General features: G+C 35.5%; 3 protein-coding genes and 1 long non-coding RNA gene across 5 annotated transcripts; 2 read left to right on the top strand and 2 right to left on the bottom strand.

The window, feature by feature from the left end:
* The first annotated feature begins 10 nt into the window (after positions 1-10).
* On the top strand, positions 11-2,976 carry LOC129426203 (uncharacterized). Its single transcript, XR_012367999.1, has 2 exons — positions 11-1,462; positions 2,179-2,976. It is a non-coding gene; the product is annotated as an uncharacterized lncRNA (long non-coding RNA).
* A 2,133-nt stretch (positions 2,977-5,109) lies between these two features.
* Positions 5,110-11,696, top strand: nub1 (negative regulator of ubiquitin-like proteins 1). Of its 2 annotated transcripts, none has more exons than XM_055182753.2 (15): positions 5,110-5,241; positions 5,456-5,565; positions 5,651-5,833; positions 6,508-6,566; positions 6,649-6,713; positions 6,828-6,995; positions 7,545-7,633; positions 8,625-8,731; positions 8,852-9,038; positions 9,118-9,225; positions 9,652-9,804; positions 9,878-10,024; positions 10,105-10,152; positions 10,233-10,335; positions 11,151-11,696. In XM_055182753.2, exons 2-15 carry the CDS (start codon positions 5,467-5,469, stop codon positions 11,294-11,296), a joined length of 1,662 nt encoding a protein of 553 aa, XP_055038728.2. In that variant the 5' UTR covers positions 5,110-5,241; positions 5,456-5,466; the 3' UTR covers positions 11,297-11,696. The 2 variants fall into 2 exon arrangements, with proteins under 2 accessions (XP_055038728.2, XP_055038729.2); XM_055182754.2 differs by having other exon boundaries at positions 5,169-5,303.
* On the bottom strand, positions 11,451-15,081 carry crygn2 (crystallin, gamma N2). The gene is made up of 4 exons (XM_055182756.2): positions 14,950-15,081; positions 14,513-14,761; positions 12,991-13,136; positions 11,451-12,506 (listed from the first exon to the last, which is right to left on the bottom strand). The coding sequence occupies exons 1-4, from the start codon at positions 14,968-14,970 to the stop codon at positions 12,371-12,373; spliced, it is 552 nt and encodes a 183-aa protein (XP_055038731.2). The 5' UTR covers positions 14,971-15,081; the 3' UTR covers positions 11,451-12,370.
* Positions 15,082-16,988: 1,907 nt separating this feature from the next.
* Positions 16,989-25,291, bottom strand: rheb (Ras homolog, mTORC1 binding). The gene is made up of 8 exons (XM_055182755.2): positions 25,008-25,291; positions 22,178-22,249; positions 21,009-21,076; positions 20,581-20,663; positions 20,410-20,466; positions 19,769-19,816; positions 18,279-18,360; positions 16,989-17,724 (listed from the first exon to the last, which is right to left on the bottom strand). The coding sequence occupies exons 1-8, from the start codon at positions 25,057-25,059 to the stop codon at positions 17,632-17,634; spliced, it is 555 nt and encodes a 184-aa protein (XP_055038730.1). The 5' UTR covers positions 25,060-25,291; the 3' UTR covers positions 16,989-17,631.

Raw genomic sequence — 25,291 nt, forward strand, 5'->3', positions numbered from 1 at the left:
AGCTGTCCAGCACTCGCTTACCGCCATCAACCAATCACGACGGTCTTTTGAGGTACGTCGTTTAACTTAATGAATATTTATAGGCTTATTTGACTTCATGCGGCGCCGCAAGAACCGACAGACGGATGACATCAAAGTACCGCGAGAGCGAGTGAAGAAATCATATGGAGCAGTCTGATTTCGACTGGCTCTCGCGGTATGGTGATGTCATCCGCCTGTCGGTTTTAAGTCAAACAAGCGCGTGATACAAACAGAGGCGTACATACGCGTAAACAAACAGTAACCAATAAAAACATGTTTTGGGAATCTTTCTGAACTTTCACCTGCGGCTCTTGTCATGTCAGCTGTTTAATTATTGTCATGTTTTTTAAACGTGTGTAAAACAGCTCAAAATTGTTATTTTAGCAAGTTTTTCGAAACAGGAACTGATGCATGTCTGAGACAATTCATGGAAGTAGCAGACTTGGGTGTGTGCACATGAAAACTACATTACACACAAACATGTGCAACACTTTCACTTACTAAGTATATGCTTGAAATAAGCAGGTCTCTCGAAAATAATAAGTTTATATTCCTGGTTTTGTATTTTATTGATCTTTATTTTCTACTGAGCCTATAAATATAAGACAAATACTGATCTCAGTTTGCATAATTATCAGCATCATATTAATATGATGCAATGAAGTGTAGACAGCATTTCCTGCCAGGATAAATCTAGCATTGCAAACAGTAAAGTAAAAAAAGGAAAAAATATCTGGAAGTGCAGTATATTTTTGCATTGTATAATGCATTACTTTTTAATAATGGAAGCATTTAATTTAAACATTTAATCTAAAATGTGCAAATTCATACTTGGTCAATACAATAAAGTAAGCAGCATGCAGAATGATTGAGTTTGTGAATATTCACCTCACCCACACCCACTGTGTCAACATTACTGTGTAAACATACTGACAGATATTCCAGCTATATGGGCTGAAGTCCCAAAGCTTTAGTCAATTTATAAACTATTTTAATTACTTTTCTTTAACTATTTATTATAATATAAGTCAACATTTGTAATATGAATATGTTTATTTTCTTTATAAATACACAGATTTTTTGATCCACTCTTTGCAAAAAGTTGAATGCCTCATTGTTTGCATTTGTCACAACTCTCACTGGCAATGCCCACAAAACACATAGAGCAGCCACACGACTCTTTAGATGGGGAAATATCAAGCTTACGAACTGGTCATGCTTTAATAAAAGTACAGTGAAGTTGCGGTTATCAGAATGTTGTCAAGTTGTCATTGTACATGTCTGACAGGTGCAGATGTTAGGAGGGAGTTGAGGAACATTTTTGCAGGAGAAGACCAGAACAACATGGACATTAAGATGGACATCGCATTTCTAAAAGAGCAATATGACTTCATTAAAGACAAACGGAGACGAGAATCTTGTGTGGTGTGTTTCAAGAAAGGTACAAAAAATGTCCTTTTAGTTTATCTTTTACCTTTCATATATTTGATTAAAGTACATTTAACATTTTCTTTAATTGCTTAATACATGTTATTGACAGGTTCATATTGTAATAATGATACTATTGTGGCATGTCATCAATTCAAGTCAATGTGTGTTTATGGAACAATGTTTGTGTACTGGATGTGAATAGTTTTGTAGCCAAGACAGACAAGTTTTGATGTACAAATAATATTTACAAGTAAAACATTTTTTTGTTTTTGAAGCAATTCTCTTCAGCTTTCATATTGCATAAACTAGCAGATACGTCTACACAGAGCACTTTGATTTCTATTTGACATGTACTTATAGATCTTATCTTTTTCAAAAGGGTTACAAACAAAAGACTCAACGCCTAGTAACACACTCTTTAAAAAATAAAGTTATAATAAAAATGTTATTTATTGCACTGTGTGGTTCAATAAAGAGCCTTTCTGTTGCACACAATGTTGTGAAAATGTTTCTGCAGACTAATAAAGGTAAGAAAGAAACAGTTTTATTAAGAACCTTTAGTGAAAGGGATGGTCCTTTTATAAATCCCTTAATTTTATGGAGTACAAATGTATAAATGTAATTCACATTCATCTACACACTGCATGCTTTAAACAACAGTCACATCACACAAATGTATTGATGTTGTATGTATGTAGTAACTGATCTTTCGTTCTTTATTCACAGAAATAATCAATCAAAAGATATATAACCAAAATCTGATGTCCCAGATCGAACAAATGTCATTATCAGACTCCGAAACCCAGTTTAACTTTATTAAGGGTTCTGATAGCGGCCTGTGGCGCACACACCTGGACATGCACCGCATAACTCACACATTCAATGTCACTGAACACGTCGATCACATGTCCGACTGCAGTGATGTCACAGATGATACCACATCTACTGAAGAGTCCAGCACTGATTTAAGTGAAGATCTAACTGAAGACTCAGATGTCTGTGATAGAAACCAGCATCTCAATAACAGAATGTCAATCACCAGCAGTGCCCTGACCTCCAGGAACACCTGCTCACCAGATGTTTTGTCCCGACAGCTGAGTTTTAGGAGCTATCGGTCATGTTCCTCATCTACAGGATCACAATATTACCCCTTCCCACAGATGAAATGTTTAAAGAAATCTGAGACCGCCAGGAGACTTGGCCTGTACGCTTCATTTTAATGAGAAGACTCAAATGAAAATCTGTTTAGTGTATTAAAAATATGAGTTGACTGACATGGAAATAAAGTACAGTATCTTATTGTTTTGTACCCGGATGTTGACAGATAAACTGTTGACTGTGATTGAGTTATTTCAATGCATGCAGCCTACTTTTAATTTAGTCGTGTTTATTTTTTATTTGTAAAATTAATTTTATTTCCTTTTTCTGCTACTTTTTCTCCTTAGATTTTATTGTATTATTTTCTTTTAGTCATTTCTATTTCAAACACTTTGAATTACCTTAGTGAATTAAATGTACTTTATATAAATAAACTTTGCTTTGCCTTGAACTTTCTCTGCATGTTGCATGAATATCTTTTAACTGTCAATGTCATTAACATATATATATATATATATATATATATATGAAAATCAGACCAACAATCAGACCAACAAACTTTGACAAGCAAGAAATTATACTGTATTTTTTTTTTTTTTACAAATCTTAACAGTCAGCAAACTAAACTATTTTTTTTACAATTTAATTTTAGTCAACTGTCCCATATGGCAAAAAAAATATTTTAAATATATTCAAGATATACAAAAATGGCCAAAAATATACGTTCAAAAATATATTTTTTGTATATTTTGAAAAATATAATGCATATTAAAATTGCATTGGAAGAAAAATATGTTACAAACCCGTAAAAGATTCAAATGAAATATTTTCAACTGCAAAATAAATTTAGAATTTTATATTTAAGCAATATCGCTCGAGTAGGAGTGTGATATAGCTCTATATCATCACGGCTGTGATTAGGCCAGAGGCAATCACAGCCGTGATGATATAGAGCTATATCACACGACTCCGAGAGCGATATTGCTTTTATACAACAGTTCGACGGCACACGTTTGAAAAACGAAAACTAGAAAACAACAACAGAGTTATTTTAAAAGCCTCTTTGTTTGAGAACTACTTCTTCCGCCACGGATTTGAGGGCGGCCAGAATGACAGGTAAAACTTTCGGCTGCTTTGAAGCTCATAACAACTCAATGGACGGAAAAGCCGTTTCTTTATATTACCGTTTCTTGGTCACAAAGTGTAGTTTTAAGATTAGTTCAGTCGAGAATGTATCTGTATTATATTTAAATCTGCAGTCGATTAGTAAAGATAGCGCCTGTTTGAACGTTTGCTTAGTGAGATTCGGTACAAATGAGAACCAAAGCACAGTGTTCACTCGCCCCGCTGACCACCGCCCTCTCTGGGCTACATTTCTGAAAGAGATACCCTGGCTCTCATGTTGGCCTTGTTTGTTTATGATCGTCAAAATGAGATCAAATCAGCAGTTCTTGGTGTCATGATCAAACTTGTACTTGTTTTTTTATTCATATTTAGTGTCTTTTGTGTTGTTATTGTTTTGGCGCGAGGTAAAAGTTAATAAAACTATACTTGTGTAACGTTACTATTGCTTTCTCATTTATTCTTAACGCGATACGAGCACTCGATTATTATTATTAAACTTTGTTCTTGTCAGTACTATACAAAACTGTTTTTTTATAAGTGTCAGAGAGATGTTTTTTGCATGCTGCTTATAAATATACCAGTGGCGATATCTCATAACATGTTTTAATAGTCACGTCACGATAAAGTAAATGATCAATGTCTACATTTAAAAGCTGCGGGGCTTACCTGCAGTTCCACGGTGTTTTCGCGTTCTGATAAAAGATATAGCTCCAGAAAAAAACAAGTGTTTATATTCCTCTTTCCAAGGGTTAATAATCCACACGATGTGACAAGACATTTCTCCCATTAACTGTAACGTAACATCCAAGAGCTCTGATCTTTGACGGAATAATACTTCTGATTGGGGATTCAGACTGATTTATGAGCTAGTAAACTAATGAGACACACACACACGGAGAGTGATTCAAAACAGGGCGTCTGTGTTTTTCCATTCAGAGATGAGCCTGCTTAGGACCTCCATTCACTAGGTGGCGGAATAATACGAAAGGTGAAGCGGCTACAGTGCCGTTATCAGTACAATATCGTATAGCTCTTAGCCAATCGGATTCGAGAACCAGAAAGAACTGTTGTATAATTGTATATATACATTTTATAAAAACTTTTTTGAGAAAAATATATATTCTTGCAATATGGGTTGTAAAATTAGAAATGTTGCCCTGAAATACATTTTGAAATATATGTCAATATATGAACTAAATATATTTTCATATTCAAACATTTCTACAAAATGTATTTTGCATATATTTAAAACATACTTTGGCCAAAGAAATTAATGTATGTTGTTGTATGGGCTTTAAGCTTTAGCTAAATGCTTTAAAATGCAATAACATCAAAGAAGTCATGCACAAATTGTATTGAACTAATAAAAAAGCGTTACTTTTGATATCATCTAATCATATATAAATTAAGTTTAATTTTATTTACACGATTCAGCTCAATATAAAAGAGCTCTAGCGCCAGTTCAACAGAGCGCGTCACACGTCACGTCACGTCACGTCACATCACACACGTGACCGGAAGAAGAAGAAAACGATAACAACATCACGTGGTGCGCATACGGATAAGGTTTGTTTACTGCCAACACAAGACTTTTACAGCAATGACATCTAAATAAAAAGATCGATAAAGTGAGTTTCTTTTACAGACAACCATCAGCTCAGAGCTCTTAACTTACATGTCCAGTTTTATACTGAATATATTCTCTCTGTTTAGGGGGTTTCCATTAACAATCTCTGCTTTCACTTTCACTGCTGTAATATCTGTTCTTTCATTCTTTCAGTGTTTTAAAGGATGGACGAACACATTCAGGCTCGCTTGATCTCTCAGCTCAGAGATGATAACATCCGTCTGTGGCTCGAGCCCTACACCACTGACCATCAGCACATACAGGTCACTTACTGGTGTTACTGGTGTGGACACATCTCACCAGTATGAGTATTCATTCATTATTGTATTTATCTGATGATGTGTTTAGGAACTGTCAGACAGATATGCTCCAGTCACAGGATTTGGGGTGGATGTTGTACGATCAGCTCTGGAGATGATTCAGTCTGATGCTGTGATGAAGGGTGAAGGGAATAAAGAATACAAAGAGACGTCTGTGGCCACGCTTGAGCTTCTACTCCCTAAAGAAGCTCAGATATCTGAACAAAACAAGGTAAACATCACAGCAGATTCAGGGTTTATGGTGCCCATTAACTGTTCAATATAGAGTTATTGTAAAGTCTCTCACTAAAATGTAATTACTTATCTCTTATACAACTTTATTAGTTTTGTCTTTAGTCTCTTTTATTTCTTAAAGGTGCCAAAGAATGCATGTTAATAATCTGTTGAATTGTTCTCTGATATCTACATAGAAGGTATGTGTCTTTATTAAGTGTAAAAATGATCCAGAGTCAGTTTTACATGTCCATATACTACCCTAGGATTTGTCTTTAGAATGAAATGGTCTATTATTACCTCAATTAAAAGGGTCATGAATATTAAAGTTGAGCTCTACTCTGATTGGCTGTTTCTCAGAGCAGCTCCTTCAGTAGCTTTGTGTGTGTGTGTAACCTAGACATTCGCCAGACTTAAACATATGCCTAGATAGCCAGTTTTACATTCTGTGGCACCTTTAAGCCCTTGGCAGTCAGTTAATGTAGATTCTCTCAAGAATATAGTCAGGTCTCATCCTAAAGTTTTTTTTTGTAGAAATACATCAATCTTGAAAAGGTCAAAGAGTTTAGAAGTGTCATTATTATAGATAATAATGTGGTTCTGTGGCACAATATTATCACTTTTATGTTTACCTGTGATTCTCTTCTGATCCTCATCTGTGTATCTGTAAAGAAGAAGAAAGCTCATTTAAAAACCAAACTGGACATCACGGCTCAAGAGCTGAAGAAACAGTGAGTGTAAATGTTGTTCACATGAAACCTGAATGAAATCTGATGTTCAGATGATCTTACGCGATGTGTGTTTGTAATGAAGGATCAGTAAAGATTATGGATTACAGCACTTCAATCTCATTCTGAAGGGGAAAATATTGTCCCCAGGTACAGTATGACTAGAGTTTGATATTGACTTATCACATGATTATTTATGAGATGTGATTTATGCAGTCATCTATACTCAGTAATGTATTTGTTACCTGCTGTGTGTTTCTGAAGAGAAAAGACTTGATGAGCAGAATGTGAAGAACAACAGTAAGATCATGGTGATATCTGTGTCATCTGAGAACGAAAGGAACGTCATGCGTGAGGAAGAGAAGGAGAATCGCTCTGAAGATGAAGGAGTGCAGAGAACTCGAAGAGGATTCCAGATTCTGTCAGAAAGAGGTCAAACTTTAACATTAAATATACAGATCAGTGTTGGGTGGAACTAACTAGTTATATAGGAAATCCATTAAAAAAGTAAAGTAAGGGATTACTTAATCCTACCAATACTTAACAGCTACTTTACTAAGTTTTAATAAGCTGTAAATAGAAGTATATTGAGGCAAAAGTAGTTAATTTAAGTAGTTAAATTGGACTGAAAATATTGTGACCAGAATAATTGGTGTACTTTTATGGTTTATACAAGTTGTTTCAAGACGATCTTTGTATCATTTACTAAACAGGATTTAGAAAGTAATAAGTAATTAAATACTTTTTGGAGAGAGTCATTTTGTACAGTAATCTAATTAGATATTTAAAAATTAGTAACCAGTAATTAATTACTTTATTGAGTATCTTACCCAACACTGGTAAAGACACATTCACAGTCATTTACAGTCTGCTAAAGCACTGCTGAAACTGTGATATGATTTAGTTTGAGCATCTTTATAAGCTGTGCTCTTACATTAGTTTGTGTTTCATGAAGCTTCTTCATCCGTCTATAATGTTCAGATGGTTCAGAGGATCCGGCCACCACTCCGTTTCTGGAGATCGCCGATCAGAAAGGAAATCCACTCCAGATTCCTGATATTGAGAGGAAGGTCATTCATGCATTCATTCATTTTAATCCTCATATTCTCAATGACTTGATGGAATATATAGGGAATAATTAATGAGGGGCCGTTGAATTATGCAAAAGTGATGCACACCCAAGATGGTAATGAGGAATGGTGCGGAGGACCCAGCGAGTGTGCATTGTTTTCAGTAGTTCAGGGGACGAAGTCAATTGTTCCTTTTGTACCACACAGTTGCCACAGACATTAATCTGGTGCCTATTTTAAGACATTTAACAGGTCAAGTGTGTGTTTATTAAAAAATAATCAACATCCATGGGGCATTTCTCAACCAATCAGAATAAAGCATTCAACAGACCCGTGGTATAAGTAAGGAATAATTAATAACGGGACATTAAATTATAAGAAAATAATGCACACCCAAGGTGGGAATGTGGCACAACCTTTTTGGCATTATTTTCTAATAATTCAAAGGACTGGAGTCAATTATTCCTCTTATACCACAGTTACCACAAACATTACTCTGGTGATTATTTTAAGTTATACCACAAGTCTGTTGAATGCTTTATTCTGATTGGTTGAGAAATGTTCCATGGGTGTTGATTATTTTTTAATAAACACACACTTGACATGTTAAATGTCTTAAAATAGGCACCAGATTAATGTTTGTGGTAATCGTGGTATAAGAGGAATAATTGACTCCGGTCCTTTGAATTATTAGAATATAATGCACACCCGCTGGGTAACTCCACACCATTCCGCATTACCACCTTGGGTGTGCATTATTTTTGCATAATTCAACGGCCTCTCAATTATTCCTTTTATAATTTAATGTCCCGTTATTAATTATTCCTTACATATTGTATCTTTAAATAGACTAACTGAACTTCTCAAACATTTATTTATTCATTAGATCTATGATTAATCTCAGAAATTGATCTTAGTTTACAGATTTCTTTGATCTGATGTATTTGTGTAATAGATTTTTTTGTATTGATCTGATGTGTTTGTGTATCAGGCTTTGATAATGGCGATGGGTTTTCATGAGAAAGGTCGAGCGTTGATGAAGAATAGAAAGCACAGCTCTGCTCTCTTTTATCTACTGATGGCTGACGAACAGTTTAAGTACGACATCATTACACACAATCATCATTTTCTTTCTTTCTTTGTGTTTATTTTTTTGACAGTATTGTAATATCTGTTTGATATGATGTGACGATCTCTATCCGTGTTTGTGCGATACAGACAGTGTGACTCTACAATCCTGAATGCGGTGGATAATTTTGCGGTTCTTCAGTTGGATATCGTGTGGTGTTATCAGGCACTGAGTGCTCTCTCACATCTAGACGATGCCAAACAGAGAGTTCAGAACGCTGAGAGATGTTTTCTGAGATGTTATGGAGATCAGCAGAGCCGACTGCAGCAGATCAAAGTATAAACACCATCAGCAGCACATTACAGATGTACAGTAGATGTGTTTCTATTAAAACTGATATAAATGTGTCTGTCAGGGTCACACCGGAGGAGAGGATGTGCTGTTTTTAAGGTTGGATCTTCTTCAGAGTTCTCTGGCTTACCACAGCGGTGATGAGAAGCGAGCATCTGATCTGCTCAATAAAGTAAAAACACAAACACAGATATCATCACAATACTGTCAAAGAAATGCCTAGAAGCTTTGAATATTATGGGGTTAGGGATTATCATAATCCCAGACTGAAATCCATCTTTAAGCAGCCTTCCTTCATAACTCAATATACTAAATCACTTCTGTTGTTGTGTCTCAAGATGCACACCTGTGTTGTTTTTTGTTAGGTATGTTTGTAAATGTCCTCATTAAGGCCTAGTACAGGAAGTCATCAAAAACAATGGGAATGAATGATAATTTTGCACAATTTGATCACACGACATTTTGTTCTTATGCAGTAAGAGATACTGCTCAAAGTCTATTGCTGGAGGATTAAAATGAATCACATTGGTATTTTAGCGTAACAGAAGAAGAAGAATGAGTATTTGTTTGTTAAGGTGTGGTGTTTGATTTCTCACAGGCTCAGGAGTTGTACGGTCAGCTGTGTTTAGATCCGGACAAACTGAACCAGCTGATGAGTTTGGGTTTCTCCGAACAGGAATCCCGTTTGGGTTTAAGAGCGTGTCGAGGAAACATGAATGACGCAGCGCTGCACCTGATGCAGAGAAACAAGGTCCTGTAAAATAGACAGAGTTACACAACATATCCCAGATAAACGCGTGCTGATGTTTCTGTCTGTCCATCAGGAGAGAGATGAGATGAAGGAGAGAGAGCGTGAGAAGAGGAGACGACGTCTACAGGACATAAACACATTGGTGGAGTTGGGTTACAGTAAGAGAGACGCTGCTAAAGCGCTGCATCAAGCTAAAGGAGACGTAGACAAAGCCTACGGGGTAACTCACAAAAACACACAATCTTAAAAAAGCTTTATATGTAAAGACAACGAGAATGATGTTGATCTTGTGCTCTTCAGATTCTTTTAGATCGGGCTGAGGCTCAGATGTCAGACACTTTGGATCTGGTGAGACTCAATGACATCACATTAACAGCTCTTGTGTTTATGACATCATCATTATGACGCTTGTGTTGTTGGGCTTTTAGCCGGGATTATCCGATTCATCTGTGAGGCTGATGGGTGATGACAGCGTGTCACAATCTTCACCTTCATCTTTATCAGAAGAGCCCAGCACTTCATCTGACCCGCGTGAGCATCTGAACACATCACACACTAAAAAACGAAAACTCTCACCGAACATAAAGCTGCATGTTATGTTTGTTTGTTTGTTTGTTTTAAAGGCTTTAAATCTTTGTGTAGCTGTAATCCTGTTGCACTCTCCAATACTGATTTAACTCTTATCTGACCAATCACATCACACTCTGCAATGCATTAGGCCTGTTGTGCAATTAATCATTTTTGACTCAAACAATTACAAAAACAAGATAATTGAGGTAAAACAATTATTGTGCATCATTCGTTTCTATTGTTTCGTCTTATATTGTAAAAATATTATATATAAAAGAATGCAAAGTATTAATCCAGTTTATATTTGTAAAGTTTCATGCATGTTATGCAAGCTGAGGCATTACTATCCCTCGCGTTTAAAATATGATATATATGCGTATAAATATATTGCGTGCTGCTGTGTTTGTAAAGCACTTCTGAAGGCGCCGCAGCTTTGACATGTTTATAGAAATGCATGATGCAACGACATTATACAAATGTATTGAATTGAGTAAAGCACAAGTACCTCCCTTTAAAAACACAGAGATCCTATTTTGTCTTTTAAGTCCCTCCTGAATTTGTATAAATCCCTCCAGTCACAAAATTTTTTAAAAAATATATAAATATAAAACGCATGCACACATATATATATATACTTGGTAAAAAGGTTAAATAAATGCATGTTTTTAACATCATTGAGTAATTGTGTTAAATGATCAGGATTATGATTTTTCTCATAATTGAGCAGCCGCTGCATGTCTGTTATTTAAAGATGATTGATTTGTGTTTATTTCCAGCATCGGTTATGTCCAGTCCCATGGATGAGGAGTTAGTGAACGAGGTTTTAAAGGACATTCCCAGACATGAAGAAGATTATCTGGACGTCACGCTGGAGGAGGAAGAGGAACTCATGGCACGACTCAGATCTTACATTAACAAATGACCAGACAGAAGAAACCTCGCTGTTTTCTGCACATATGTTTAACACGGTTATCCTTGTCTGTTATGTAATATTTCTCTGAAATAACATTGAATGGAAAAATGAAACATTTCTTTAGCTCACATTTAAATCGTCAAAAAGCACTTACTGTATTTAAAACCGTTCTGATTTTGAACTATTATGTTTGGATTATTTTTAGCATTTATCATTCATGTCTTTTAAAGAACAGAGTTCAGACATTGAATGTGTTTTTTGGTTTTGTTATCTCATATAAAGTTTCATGCATTGAAAGTTCATTTGAAAGCAATATTGAGTTTTACTCGATTCTCTTTATGTTCAGGTTCAAAAATCAAACCCAAAGGGAATTTGTTCAACATGCAATAAAAGTTTTTTTGGATGTTAATCTGCAGTCATTATTTACATGAATATGATCTCTTTGTTCACATTTAGGATTGTAAATGTTGTTTATGTTGATCTGTGTGTTGTAATAGTACCCATAATGCTCTTTACAATATATAAAAATTCTAGTCAAATTACGCAGTGATATCAGATGCCAGATTTCAATATTCATGTACTATAGTATTTATAGTAGTCCAAGGGGTAGTTTCCCAGACAGGGATTAGACTAGTCCTAGATTAAAATAAATGTAAGAGCTGTCCAAACTCAAAACCTCTTGTACTGACATATCTTAAAATACATCAGTGCCCTTTCTTTTGCCTCAAAATGCACACAAGTCATGGTTTAAGTAAGGCCTGTTTGTTAAAACTATTTATATTTCTGAATTAAACTAAGGCCTAGTCCTGGTTTAAGCTAATCTCTGTGTGGGAAACCACCCCCAAGGTACTATTATAGCAATACTTTGTTGATTTGTAATACATATCCTGAAACAAAAAGTCACCTGATATATAAAACAAACACATTGACATGAGACTGTACTAGTTATGAGAATGTCAAATCTAAATCTGTTTGGATGGACAGTGATTGATTGATAGACACGGACGCTGTTATGTGATAAAATAGTTCAGGTTGAGATTGTTGTGTTTATTTTACATGAGATCAGGAGGGGTTTTTGGAGGGTTAGAAGTAGTTGATGACCCTGCGGATGGACTGAATGTTTGGGGTTTGTGCCTGCCACTCGTTGTGGTTACAGTAGTTTCCTCTCTCCACGATGTACATGCGACCCCTGAAGTTCGGCTCTTCATACATCACCCAACTGTAAAATACAAACACACTTTAGTTTCATACAACACAGACTTATAATCCGATTGTATAATTCTGCACATTATGTGGCTCATTTCATTTATTCATGACAACGAATGAGTAAACAAATGATTCAAGCTCATATAAAGCTGCTTAGATGAGCTTAATAAACATGCACAAATGTACTTTATAAACACTTAACCCTAATCCTAACTGCTTTTATTAAACTGAGAGGAAAATCTTAACTAAACTCAGGTGATATATTGAAGATCGTAACTGCAGGTCTGCATGGTTGTCAAGTAATGATGTGCAGTCACTGGTGTGTTATATTATTTTACTAGATTATTTTATAACCACCTGACAAATGTCATAAAGTATAGTTGAGATGCTGGATGCTACTGTAGAAATGACTGTACAGCATCACAGAGACCAAATATTACCTTCAGTTGACGTGTCGAGAACTATATTCATTTCATTAATCTGTAAAGTGAACTTACGCTCCATCACCGAAGACTCTGACAGAGTTGACGCAGTTGTTGTTGAATCCACGACTCTGGAGGAACGGACAATCATCACACAACTGCATACACTGACCGCTGTAGTTACAGCCATCAAACACCTCCATCCTATAGTGCTCACCGTGCTACACACACAATACACAAACACACACAAGAGTCAACTTGGCAAAAAAGGAAAACAACAACAAAATGATGCTGCCATCTTAGACACCCAAGTCCAACAGCATCTCGTATAAAGAAGCAATCCCACAATGCACTATAACATGATTATATAGGCTATATAAATAATACAGATTAACCTTAAATCTAATTTAGAATTAAAGTTCAGATTGATTTAAATACAAATCCATACTTTAGCAATAGTAGTAAGCACACTATTTATGTAAGAGATCATAATGTACTGCATTTTAAACATTTCTATGAAAATGCATAAAAAACAAACCGAATAAAAACTACTATGGACACTAGTTATGTCCTATTATTCAGATATGTTGTTGCATACTCCTGATATTATTCATCAATGTTTTTACTATAGTGGTAACTTACAAGTCTGGGGAACGAGTGGACACTTGGACTGACCCATATATAAAAAATACATTTCTTTGGCCATAAATATGTTTGAAATATATGGTAAATGCATTTTGTAGAAAGTAAAGCTTAATATAATAATTTTTCAATATGAAAATATATTTAGTTTTACCCTTCATATATTAACAAATTTTTCAGAATCTATTTCAGGGGCAACAAATACATTGTTTAATTTACAACCCATGTGGTAAAACTATATATGTTTCCTAGCCAAAATTAAAAAGTTTGTATAAAATGTATACAGTATAAAATATAAAATTATAAGTATATATTTTTGCAGTTGAAAATATATTGAATTTTTTTTTAATCTGTTATGTTTGTAACATAAAAAGTTTTTCTTCAAATGCAACGTGAATATAAATGCTTTAAAATATATTTTAAAATATACAAAACATGGCCAAAAATATATTGATGAAAAATACATTTTTGTAAACATATTTCACAATATATTTCAGCACATATATTTTTTGTATATTTGGAAATATATTTAAAATTATATTAGAAAATGTACTTTTTGCTGTATGGGTGAGTTGTAAAAATTTCTAACAAATTGCTTTCATGGAAACTAACTCTTTGGTGCAGTTTCCCAGACAGGCCTTATCATAATCCCAGACTAAAACGGATGTTTGAGAAGCCTTCATTTAAAACATCTTGCACTGACGTATCTTAACATATATCACATATCAGTGCCATTGTTTTGTCTCAAGATGCACACCAGTAAAGGTATGTTTGTAAAAACTACTAATATGTCCTAACATAGCTAAGGCCTACTCCTGGGTTAATCTAAACCCTGTCTGGGAAACCACCTCTTTAACTCACTTGTCCTCAAAGCCACACGTTGATGTACAGACGTCTATTACCCTAAAGATGTCAACTTCTCTTCTAACTTCTTTCATCCCAGTTTATTTCTTACCATCCTGATGGGTTTACAGGAGCCCATGTGATCATTATGAGAATTCCAGCGCTGGAACTCTGGGTATTCTCCTCGCTCCAGGATAAACTGCTGACCCTTAAAGTCCGGATGATCGTAGCAGATCCAGGCACCGCTCTCCACGCGGATGGAGTTTACTCTGTTCATGAATCCACGATCCTGGAAGTTATCACAATCTCCAAAAACCTCCAGTCTCCGTCCGGTGAAGCATCTGCCCTCGTAAAACACGATCTGAAATCAAAAAACAAAACCTTCATGACACTGAACTTTAGGCCCAATCAATGAAGTTTAAGGAAAAACACAAAACTTTATCACATAAATACTGATCTAGTCCTGATCCAGCTGTCAGGTTTAGTTTTATATGAACTGGTGACTGTGATGGTCATGTTGGTTTTGTCTTTGACCAATCAGATTCTTACCTTTCCAGAATACTGAGACATTTTCCCACTGGATTCTGTCCAACCGAGCCACAGGTAAGAATGTGTAACAGGGAAAATTTTGGACAGCTCAATATATACTGCCGGTGGTGTGTGACGGGGTATCGCGAGATCAACCTGACAAAAGATCAACAATGAAGGGTTTAAAACTTCTGCTTATCCGACACTTTCTGTTGGGAGCGCTCGCTGTGCTGCTGATGTCGAGGTCATCACACACAAACACAAAAGATTTTGCTTCGCTTCACTTTGTGAAGGCAGTTTGTAAAGGTTCAGAAGAGAGAAAATATTCAATCTCTATCTGGTTGTATTCTTTTAAAACAAAGACTTGGAAAATAATTCATCAGTTTCATCATATATACTGTGAGCAGACTGAAGAAATGTCTACTGTTGATCTGTTATGGACATCTGGATTTTGACTCTAGATACTGATGGTGTTTTTATTATTTCTCATATTTAAAGATCATTGAGTGAAGACATTTTGAATGAAGCTACTAAGAAACTAACAAGATTTCACATTTATTAGTTGATGATAATCCTGATGAACTTTTCAATGTCATGCTAGTAATCAAATTATAAGTCACATTCATCTTATAGATTTATGAATCAAAGGGAACTCATTAAACACACAGTATTAATAAAACTTGCAAATGCCAAACTTATCGTGACAAGTAAAGTTTTAATCCAGTTCTTTTTTAAAACCATACTGATCTTAGATGTGAATTTTGGGGGTTTAAAAATCCATGCTAAAGTTTTTAAAGCATTTTGTACATAGTTTTCCAATTTCAAAATTGTCACATCCATTAAATTTTTTTCTCATTAAATTAATGATTTGTTTTGAGACAGGGTGACCTATAGTTCCACAATCTAAAGCTTAAGTTTAATTTTTTTCTTTAAATAAAAATGAAAGAAGGCATAAGTTGAGAAGAAACTAAATGTTACACTATGTTTTTAATTTCTATGCTTAAGAACCTGTGGAAAAGAGAGAAGCGTTGTTCACTGTGTTAGTTGCTTGATTATTGCCTTTTAATGGGTTTTAATGCATGTAATGCAATCACTATGTTCAAATGGACAAATTGTATTGACAAGAATGTGATTGTAAATGCATGAAGAAAATCTTAATAAAAAGATTTTGGCAAAAAAAGAAAATAATTATTTGTTATTTGAAGAGCCATCCCGTCTTCATTTATTTTATTGGGTGTAATTGCTTCTGGCTTTGTATATTAATTCACAGATTTACTAGAAGGTATGTCGTTTCCTCAAAACTTATTTTTGTCATGAGTATAGACTGAGATTTTCTGAAGTTTAGGAAAACATAAACAGATGGTTGATAATAAATGCATTCTCTGGGAAATTAGATTTCAAGTTTTTACTGCAAATGTAAGATCCATAACGCTGGAATTTCTCTTTAATATAAAGCAAGTCTTTTATGAGATAGATATTTAAGCACTAAGTCTAAATATTTTGAAGGCAGAATGTGAGTATATAGAATCACTCGTTTATTTTACTTTATTAGGTGTATGTGTGTGTTTTGTTTACCATGTTTTCTCCTATTGAAAGTGTCAAAGTTCTTGTTCAAAACATTTTTTTCACATTATTATCTCCATTAAACTGAAGTCTTGTCTTTAACTCACAGCATCTGACTCTATACACACAGAGATCACATTTAAACCATGTGTCAATCATAGATTCCTTTAAAACAATAGATTTAAAACATATTGCATTCGTAAGCGTTTCATGATTCTGTCAAAAAGTCCAACTTAAGTTAAAGAATTTGGCTTAAAGAAAAACTCTATTGTTTCAAGAGAAAATTAAATTATATCATCTAAATTTGTCCTTGAAGTTTACCCAATAACCCTAACCCAATATAGTAACTATATTCTACAAACACATTTATAATGCACTAGCTTAAAAACACACAGTAAATAAAACACTTTGAAAAATCACGGCAAAAGACTCAAGTTGTAGTGAAACAGAAACGCTGCGTTTAATGATTACAATCAAAAAAGTTCAACAACATTCACTCCTGAACGCTGCGACTTTATTGGCTATAATTACCGTTTAAGAAACACCATATACAAATTTGTCAGGGTTTGAGACAGCGAGGAAGATGAGAGGTAGAAAAGAGGTAAATGAAGACATAAGGCTGATGATGATGATGATGATGAAGAACAGGGATGAGGCAGAAAGCAGATGTGAGTTAATGTCAGAGAATGGGTTTCTCCCAAATGAATAAAACTTGAAGGAAAAAAACTAAAAAAATTAAAACGAAGGTGAAATGAAGTATAAAAAGTTTAAAAGGAAAAGCCAAACTTTTATGGAGAAAAACAGGCAGCTAGCCACTTCAAGTAGAGGGATTTCCCAGTGTCCAGTGCTGTGGTACAGCTGCGGGCGGAGGGGAAAAGGGGTGCGGTGGGGTCTGTAAACAGACTTTTCTAGCAAACATCTCATATTAAGTGTCTGTAACCCTGTTCAAATCCTGTAATTCCGAAGCTAAGCCTTTTCTTCACCATAAAACAGACCAAAGAAAACAAAAAGCACAGCTGCTGGATTAACCCGAAACACCAGAAAAAAACAAACATGCTCGCTAGAAAAGTTTGTGCTGTTCTCTGGTGGGCGGGGCAACTGTGGGAGCGGGGCGGGGCATGTCAGAAAGGTCAGGGTTATCTACATCACGGAGCAAGACGTCCGACCCTGTGGAGCTCCACCGTCCATCTTCTCCGCCTCCAGGATTATCCTCTTAAACACCTCCACGGCGGTCTGAAAACAAACAAACAAACACTCTTCAAGTCAACACAATTACTGACACACACACACTTCATATAGGTAATAATTCATCCGTTTCATGAAACTTCATCAGGACTGCTTAATATAACACAAGAGCTGCTCTGTGAGAAATACAATCTTAACGTCACAATGAGAAGAATACTTATTATATATGAACAGCTGTTTCTCAATCCAAAAGCATCACATATACAGAGTAGGCTGCATATGTCATCAAGCCTGCTTTATTTAAGTTAACTGAGCATTACATTCACAAGTCATATACATATTACAACTATTTAATATTCTGAAATATGAGTCTTGATCACGTATGCAATCTACAAATGGCACCTCCAGAGGTTGCAGCCTTCAGATTAAGAAAAGAACAATTCTAAGAACAAAAAAATACTCCTTGACAACAGAATCCTACAGGATGTGTTTGAATGACAGATTGTAATAATCACATTTCTGAGTGTCAGTCAAGCTCAAGTAGATGAATATATTTACAGCTAATAGAGAGAAATAACATCAGACAGGTCACGTCTCATCACCTGGTTCTCTTTCGCTGAAGACTCCATGAAGGATGCGTTCCAGGATTCTGCCAACGCTTTCCCCTCTTCACAACTGATCACACTGAGAGAGAGAAATCAAATCCATTTTATAATAACAGCACATGATGTGCAACAATTCACTGCCTGTAACTTCAGAGCTGATCCACATATAATCTGAAGAGACTCATGATGGGATGAATAATACACCTTCTGAAATATTATCTACAGCGTCTTAATCTGTGATTCAATCATCAACTAATGGAAAGTGACCTATTTGTCAATGTATCATAACCCATACTTGGAATATGACTAGAGCTTATTTTTATAATCAATTAATCGGGCGATTATTTTTTCCGGTTAATCAACTAATCGGATAAAAACATAAATATTACTCGATTCGATTTTTCACTTCTAGTTAAATAAGGCACTAGATGAGGGTATTCATGTGTACAAAAGCCACACACACACACACACACACACACACACACACACACTACTAGAGTCCATGATGGCTGCACTTCCTGTCCTGCTTTAATGAGGGGGAATTTACACTGATGACATCACATCCTGTACAGCAGTGAACAACAAACACTTTTACTTCCTTTACATTCCCTGACAGTAACTGTGACTTACAGAATCTCAAATAACTGAAATAATCCGTCATAAATGTGATGTTAGTGGTTTATTCAAGTATAAGTGTATTCTGGATTCTGCTGGTTTTTATGGTATTGATTACTGAACACAAGAGTTGATGCTCAGATCTTCATGACATTTCATTCTTTAAATACTTGTCTGGTCATGAAGGTTTACTGTCATTCATGTTGATGTAATCATGTTTACTACTCGTTTTCAGTGCATTATGGGTATTTCTCACAGCATACCAGCTAATACTAATCACACACAAACAGTCCTGAGAGATGTGTGGCTTTCTGGTTCCCAGTCTGAAGAGTTCAAAGGTTTCCAGTGGAATGGGAGTTTAGGAGGTTTTGATAAACATAAGAGACTAATTCTCAATGCTTCAAATAGACATCAGAACAAATGACATCACATGACCCACAAAGATTTACTGCCATTTCATTTATAATAGAAAATAGATTAAATAAAGAATAATCTCAAATAAACTCCATCAATAAGAATAAAAAACTAAAATACTCTGAATGTTTATTCATTATTCTCCTTAAGAGTCAGAGAAGATCATATATTCATGATTATACCACGGCCTGTTGAATACTTCATTCTGATTGGCTGAGAAACGCTACACGAGTATGCATTATTTCTCTGGATATACACACATGTGACCTGTTAAAAGTCCTAAAATAACCACCAGAACAATATAGAGGAATAATTGACTTTGGTCCTTTAAATTATTTGTAAATAATCCACACCCGCACTATAACTCCACTCATGCCACATTACCACCTCAGGTGTGCATTATTTTTAAATAATTCAACGGCCCGTTGTCAATGATTCCTTACATAAATCACTCTTACCGTTCCATGTGAAGATCTTTCTTATTGCCCACCAGCATTATGGGTACTCTATGAAAAGAGACAAAAAACCCTACATTCACATCAACTGATGGTAAAAATCATTCATGCAGTTTAAACCCAAATAAACATTGCATGAGGAACAGACCTACAGTCCATCCATCTTTAAAACAATGACAATGATTATATTGACTTGAATGTTGTGTATTAGACGTCGTCCGATGTGTGTTTTTCAGGGCCGATGTTGATAAAGATTATTACAATTCGAGTAGACCAATAACTGATATATATGTCTGGTGTAAAAATAAAAAAACACAGGCTCTGACAAAAACTTTCAATGCTTTTCAAATGTTTAATCCTAACTCGGAGAAATGTTAATTATAAGATTCATATTAATAAAAATAATTTAAAAAAGAGCAGGACACACCCAAAAACTATATAAGAAACATCAATGATTGACATGGATAATCGTGCATGTTGACAATTGGTCAAACCCGTGTGTGTACATGTTGCAGTTTTTGGAAATGAGCAGATATCTTCATGAACTTTCTACTGAACATCTCCTCTGTGTCAAATGAGTTTAAAGTAACCTGAGGATGAGTAAATGATGATAATCTTAGTAAACACTAAAAATCAAAACTTACTGTACTTTCCCGACCATATCCAACAACTTCTCATGGATAACTTTAATTACTTCAAAACTGCAAGAGAAAAACAGATACGAGTAAATATAAAGCGTGTTGTAATATCATCGCTGGATTTATAATGAAAGTAAGATGTCACAGATATGGTCACGACTCTTTTAATGCGAGTACCTTTTATTTGATGTGACTGAATACACCAGAATGTAACCGTTGATGTCTATTGAGTAAGTCTGAGGAAAGATTGAGTATTCATCCTGGAAAAAACATCAATAAAGATCAGAAAACAGAGACATAATCAGCATTTGAATGAGGTTTACAGTTTTTATGTGGAAACTATCTGCGACCTTCTGTTTAACATCTCATTTCCTTTACAGGAGAAAGAAAATCCTTGTTTTTAACATCACCGGTATGCGAACATTTAGTTCAGCAGTATTTCATGTTTTTACAGCATTTATTTCTATTCAACTTGATAAAGCTGTGCATGTATAGCATCATTCAGTGGTTTATTTATTCTGTGAATATGAGAAACTGACAGCACATGACTTCAATCATACAGAAATGTTTCTTATAAGTATTGAGTTGATGTTGTTTTCTCTCACCTGACCGGCGGTGTCCACCAGCTGTAGTGAATACTCTTGACCATTCACTGTTATCATCTTAGTGAACGCTGGAGATAAACAAACACATGAAGACAACGATCAGATTACACACACAAACATTTACACAAAACATACATTTGAAATATTAGCAGAGAAATATAAATGTCATCGAAACACATGACAGAGTAAAACTGACTGAAGGAAAAGCAGATAAAGACATCGATCTACACAACGACATGACCAAAGCCTGAATCCAACATCACAAACACAAATATTATCTCAATGACTCGACTCATTTTTACTCTCACGCATCATTCATTACTTTAACTCATTGTGCTTACCAAAGATAAAAAAAACATGAAAATACAGCAAAAACATTTCAGACATTACAGTTAATCCAACACAAGTACTAACATGATGATCTCAGAGAGATATTTTTAGTCTTACATCACTAAGGGCTGGTTTCCCAGACAGGGATTAGACTAGTCCTAGACTAAAAGAAACACAAGAGCGGTCAAAACTGAAAACAACTTGTACTGACATATCTTAAAATACATCAGTGCCCTTTCATTTGCCACAAGTCATGTTTTTATTAAGACAAGTTTGACATGTTCAAACATAAGTAAACTAAGGTCTAGTCCTGGTTTAAGATAATCCCTGTCTGGAAAACCACCCCTCAGTGGCTGATAAACATTGATGGACACGTGATCATGTGACCTCGCAGAACAAAAACATGAGTAATTGTAAACTGGTTTGTGCTCTGTGACTGTAACTTTAACTACCCATACGTCTGTCTCTCACACTACTGACTGTTATTTATATACTGCACAACAACAACAACAACAAGAGAAATACACAGACATCACACTACTAACAGTGCTGTTACACAACTATCATCATCATCATGTTTGTGCAGACTTGCATCTAACATGACATTCATGTACTTCACTAGTCAAGAGTTCTCTTTAAATATCTGGGTTTAAATATGGTGACAGCTCATCTTTAACTAAATTCACTTAGAGACTTTAGTTTAATATCCACTACAGTGAAGCCTACAATAAGAGTAAGAATGAAAATGTGTGACATGATGAATGTGTAATAAAAGAATGAAACAGTAAATGCCTCTTCTTGACATTTGATAAGAGTGATGAGGATCAAAATTCACTTACTGTTTTCAATAGTGGGATCATAAGAGTCGACAAACTGGCCCTCCACAAACTGTATTGTCAAAGAAGATTTACCTGTAACACACAAACATCAAACTTTAACCCATCAGATGAGTTTTAATGTGTCAGAAACGATAAGAACACGTTTAGATAATAGAGATTTCATTCTAGAGAGAGCGTGAGAGATGCTCTGCAGTCTGTTGCTATAACAACAGTGAGTTCCTCTCAGCATCCCGAGTGTTTGTAGATGTGAATCTCATTCAGAGTAAAGACTGACTCAGGAGTGAAGACGATCTGGGATTTCTCATTCACGCAAACACTTTTTCACCATCACGTAACATTTTACAGCAGAAAGTGTTGGCCAGAATCTAATTCAATCTTTCTTATCCATCTCCCTAGTAGGGATGGAAATCGGACAGTTGAATGGAATGGAGGATGATGGACAAACAAGGAACGAGGGGACTCGGGGATGAACCTCATATTTATATTTTGTGTGTGGAATCGAAATGTAATTGACCCATCGACCCATATACATGTATTGTTACACGCCTAAAGTTACATTGCGTATAAAGAAAGTAAAACAGCTCAATTCTGTTTAAATGACTTGAACACAAGTCTACAGAAGAAACATCTCTCATCCTTATCGAGTTTTTGACTCTTGATTTTATTACGATCATTTCCTTTTAAAAAACAATGCAGAGGAGCAACTCGCTTCTCTTGAGTTTAATGGAGGTAGATCAAATTTCCAGCATCCTTCCTCATCATTTCTATAAATAGATGATGAAACAGGAGAGCCATCGAGAACAAACATAACATATAGTTCCCATCTCCCAGAGCAAAAACCCAAATACAACAAGCAGATGAGGAAATAACCTTCAGTAAACGACCAATAAAGTGAACATGCCGAACATCTGCGCTCATACACCAAACTATTTAAACACGACAACATCAAATAGAGATATAAAGTAAAGATCATTATTTGAGGGCATCTGTCATAAAGATTCAACTGAACTCATATAAACACAAGAGAATGATGGAGTTAAAAATCATCATTCATACAACTCAACATTTATGACAGAAGCACAAACTTTGTTTTAACATTAAATGGTTTGTTCAGGTGTATGTTATCTGCACAACATGAAATGCAACCTAAACAACATTCAGTTGTTCATAAACAATAGTTAAGAATAGAGCTCCCACTACATTTACTATGATTTTACTGCGTGTATGTGAGATAAAGCTGAAGTTTACCGATGTGTGTATTTAGAGGTCTTCGGGTCACAACCCGAGACCAGATTCACGTGTGCCTCTGTCTCAGCCACGAATCGGTTATAATATTAGTGGATTTGGGTCTCAGGTAATTAAAAAAAAAGGTATTTTGCCGGGTCTGTTTGGTAACCAAGGGAACGCTTAAATGTGCATTTAAAATTGAATGCACATTTTAGCGTTACCTTGGTGTCGTCATTAGATAACAAAGTAGCGGGCCAAATTGGTTGTGAGGCTACAATGATTTCTGCACATGAGTTAAACAGGTGTGTGTATCCAGCAGATGTTGGCTGAGCACACATCACTTTATCTTTGTGTATTCTGACTCACAGTATTTGTGTAGATGGATCAATGCAGAAATCATGCCGATCTGGAATAAAACTTCACTTATTTACATAACCGTGAACATCATTTACATTATTACTCAATCAACAGTAAAAGTCAAAACAATCTGAATTTAAAAGAATCGTTACTCAAAAAACTAATTCATGTGCACTTGTGACGTGCCAAACCTGTATGTGCGATTAATTCTGCTCAACACAAACAGAGAAATATTACAAATCATCTTTTACTGTATTCTTTTGCCCGTAATATATCTTCAACTTGAAGTAGTTCTATGAACAGAATAGTGTATATAAAACATATATAGATAGCTGTGTCTTATAGACGGTTTCATATAACGTATGTGCGTTGTCGCGGTTAGGGGTCTGGACCGAAAATAACTTATAGGTCTCTGTTTGTCTGGCTAGTTGTTAAACTGAACTCTGGGACAAATACCTCGGTGAAAATAACAAATGTTTTACTTTCCTAAAGACAACGATCATGAATCAGCACTATGTGAAGGGAGGTTTGGGAACTGATCCATAGTTAAAATTGTATAGTTCACATTTTACACAGTAATGTAGTTTTTGATACGCTTTAGTTATGATTTAAACTAAGGTGATGTACTTCTTGTTTATTTAGCTTGTTATCAGAAATGATTTACCCTAAAGGGACTCTCTTGTTATTGATTCTTTGCGGAATTTACCGGAAGTTACGTTTGTTCCACAAAAGTGGTTTGTTTATGTTGTTACTGCAGAAACACGCACGTGTTTATGAGCTATAATCTGCATCTGAATCAATTCCATATAAATGACTTAATAATAGCTTACTGTATATTAATGTACATTCATTTGAAACAGAAGTGTTTTTAATGAATATAAGCGTGTATTGTGTCTCACTTTAATATGAGAAGACTACAGCAGTAAAACATTGAGGACTGAGGCCTGCGCACGTTCACGCTGACTAAAATGCTCGCCCACCGTACACACAAACAGAACTAAGACTGAGATTAAATGTACACTGTACTAAGATAAATCTCCTGACATTAGAGTTTATATTAAACACTCGCGCTGATAAACAGTTAAAGATCGTGTTTACATGTGCGCACGAACTGAGGAGATGCAGCGCGTGCTCGGGGTGACATTCAGCTCACGCGACCGTGCACGAGCCCCACGCGTGAGGGGAAAAAATTACACGCCGATTAAACAATTTATTCCAGTTGCGTGCTGGACATCACGATACTCACCGACGGATCTGTATCCCAAGACGGCGATCTTTCGCGATTTCGGCTGCGGCATCTTTATTTATCCCCTACCGCATCAATATCGACATGTGAGAGGATTTTGCTCCCGGAGCGCGCGAAATCACATTGACTTGTTCCGGTTCTGCAGTTCGTCGTCGAGGAGCTTGAAGAATAAAAGCGATAAATTCAGTCGTGCAAATGAAGCGATTTTGTGTAAATAACGAAGAAACTGAGTAGCGCGACTCTGCGTCACTCCCCACCGAAAGACTGCGTTAATTGTGCAAGAA

The sequence above is a fragment of the Misgurnus anguillicaudatus genome, chromosome 25 (assembly GCF_027580225.2).
Source record: "Misgurnus anguillicaudatus chromosome 25, ASM2758022v2, whole genome shotgun sequence".
NCBI classification, from domain to species: Eukaryota; Metazoa; Chordata; class Actinopteri; order Cypriniformes; family Cobitidae; genus Misgurnus; species Misgurnus anguillicaudatus.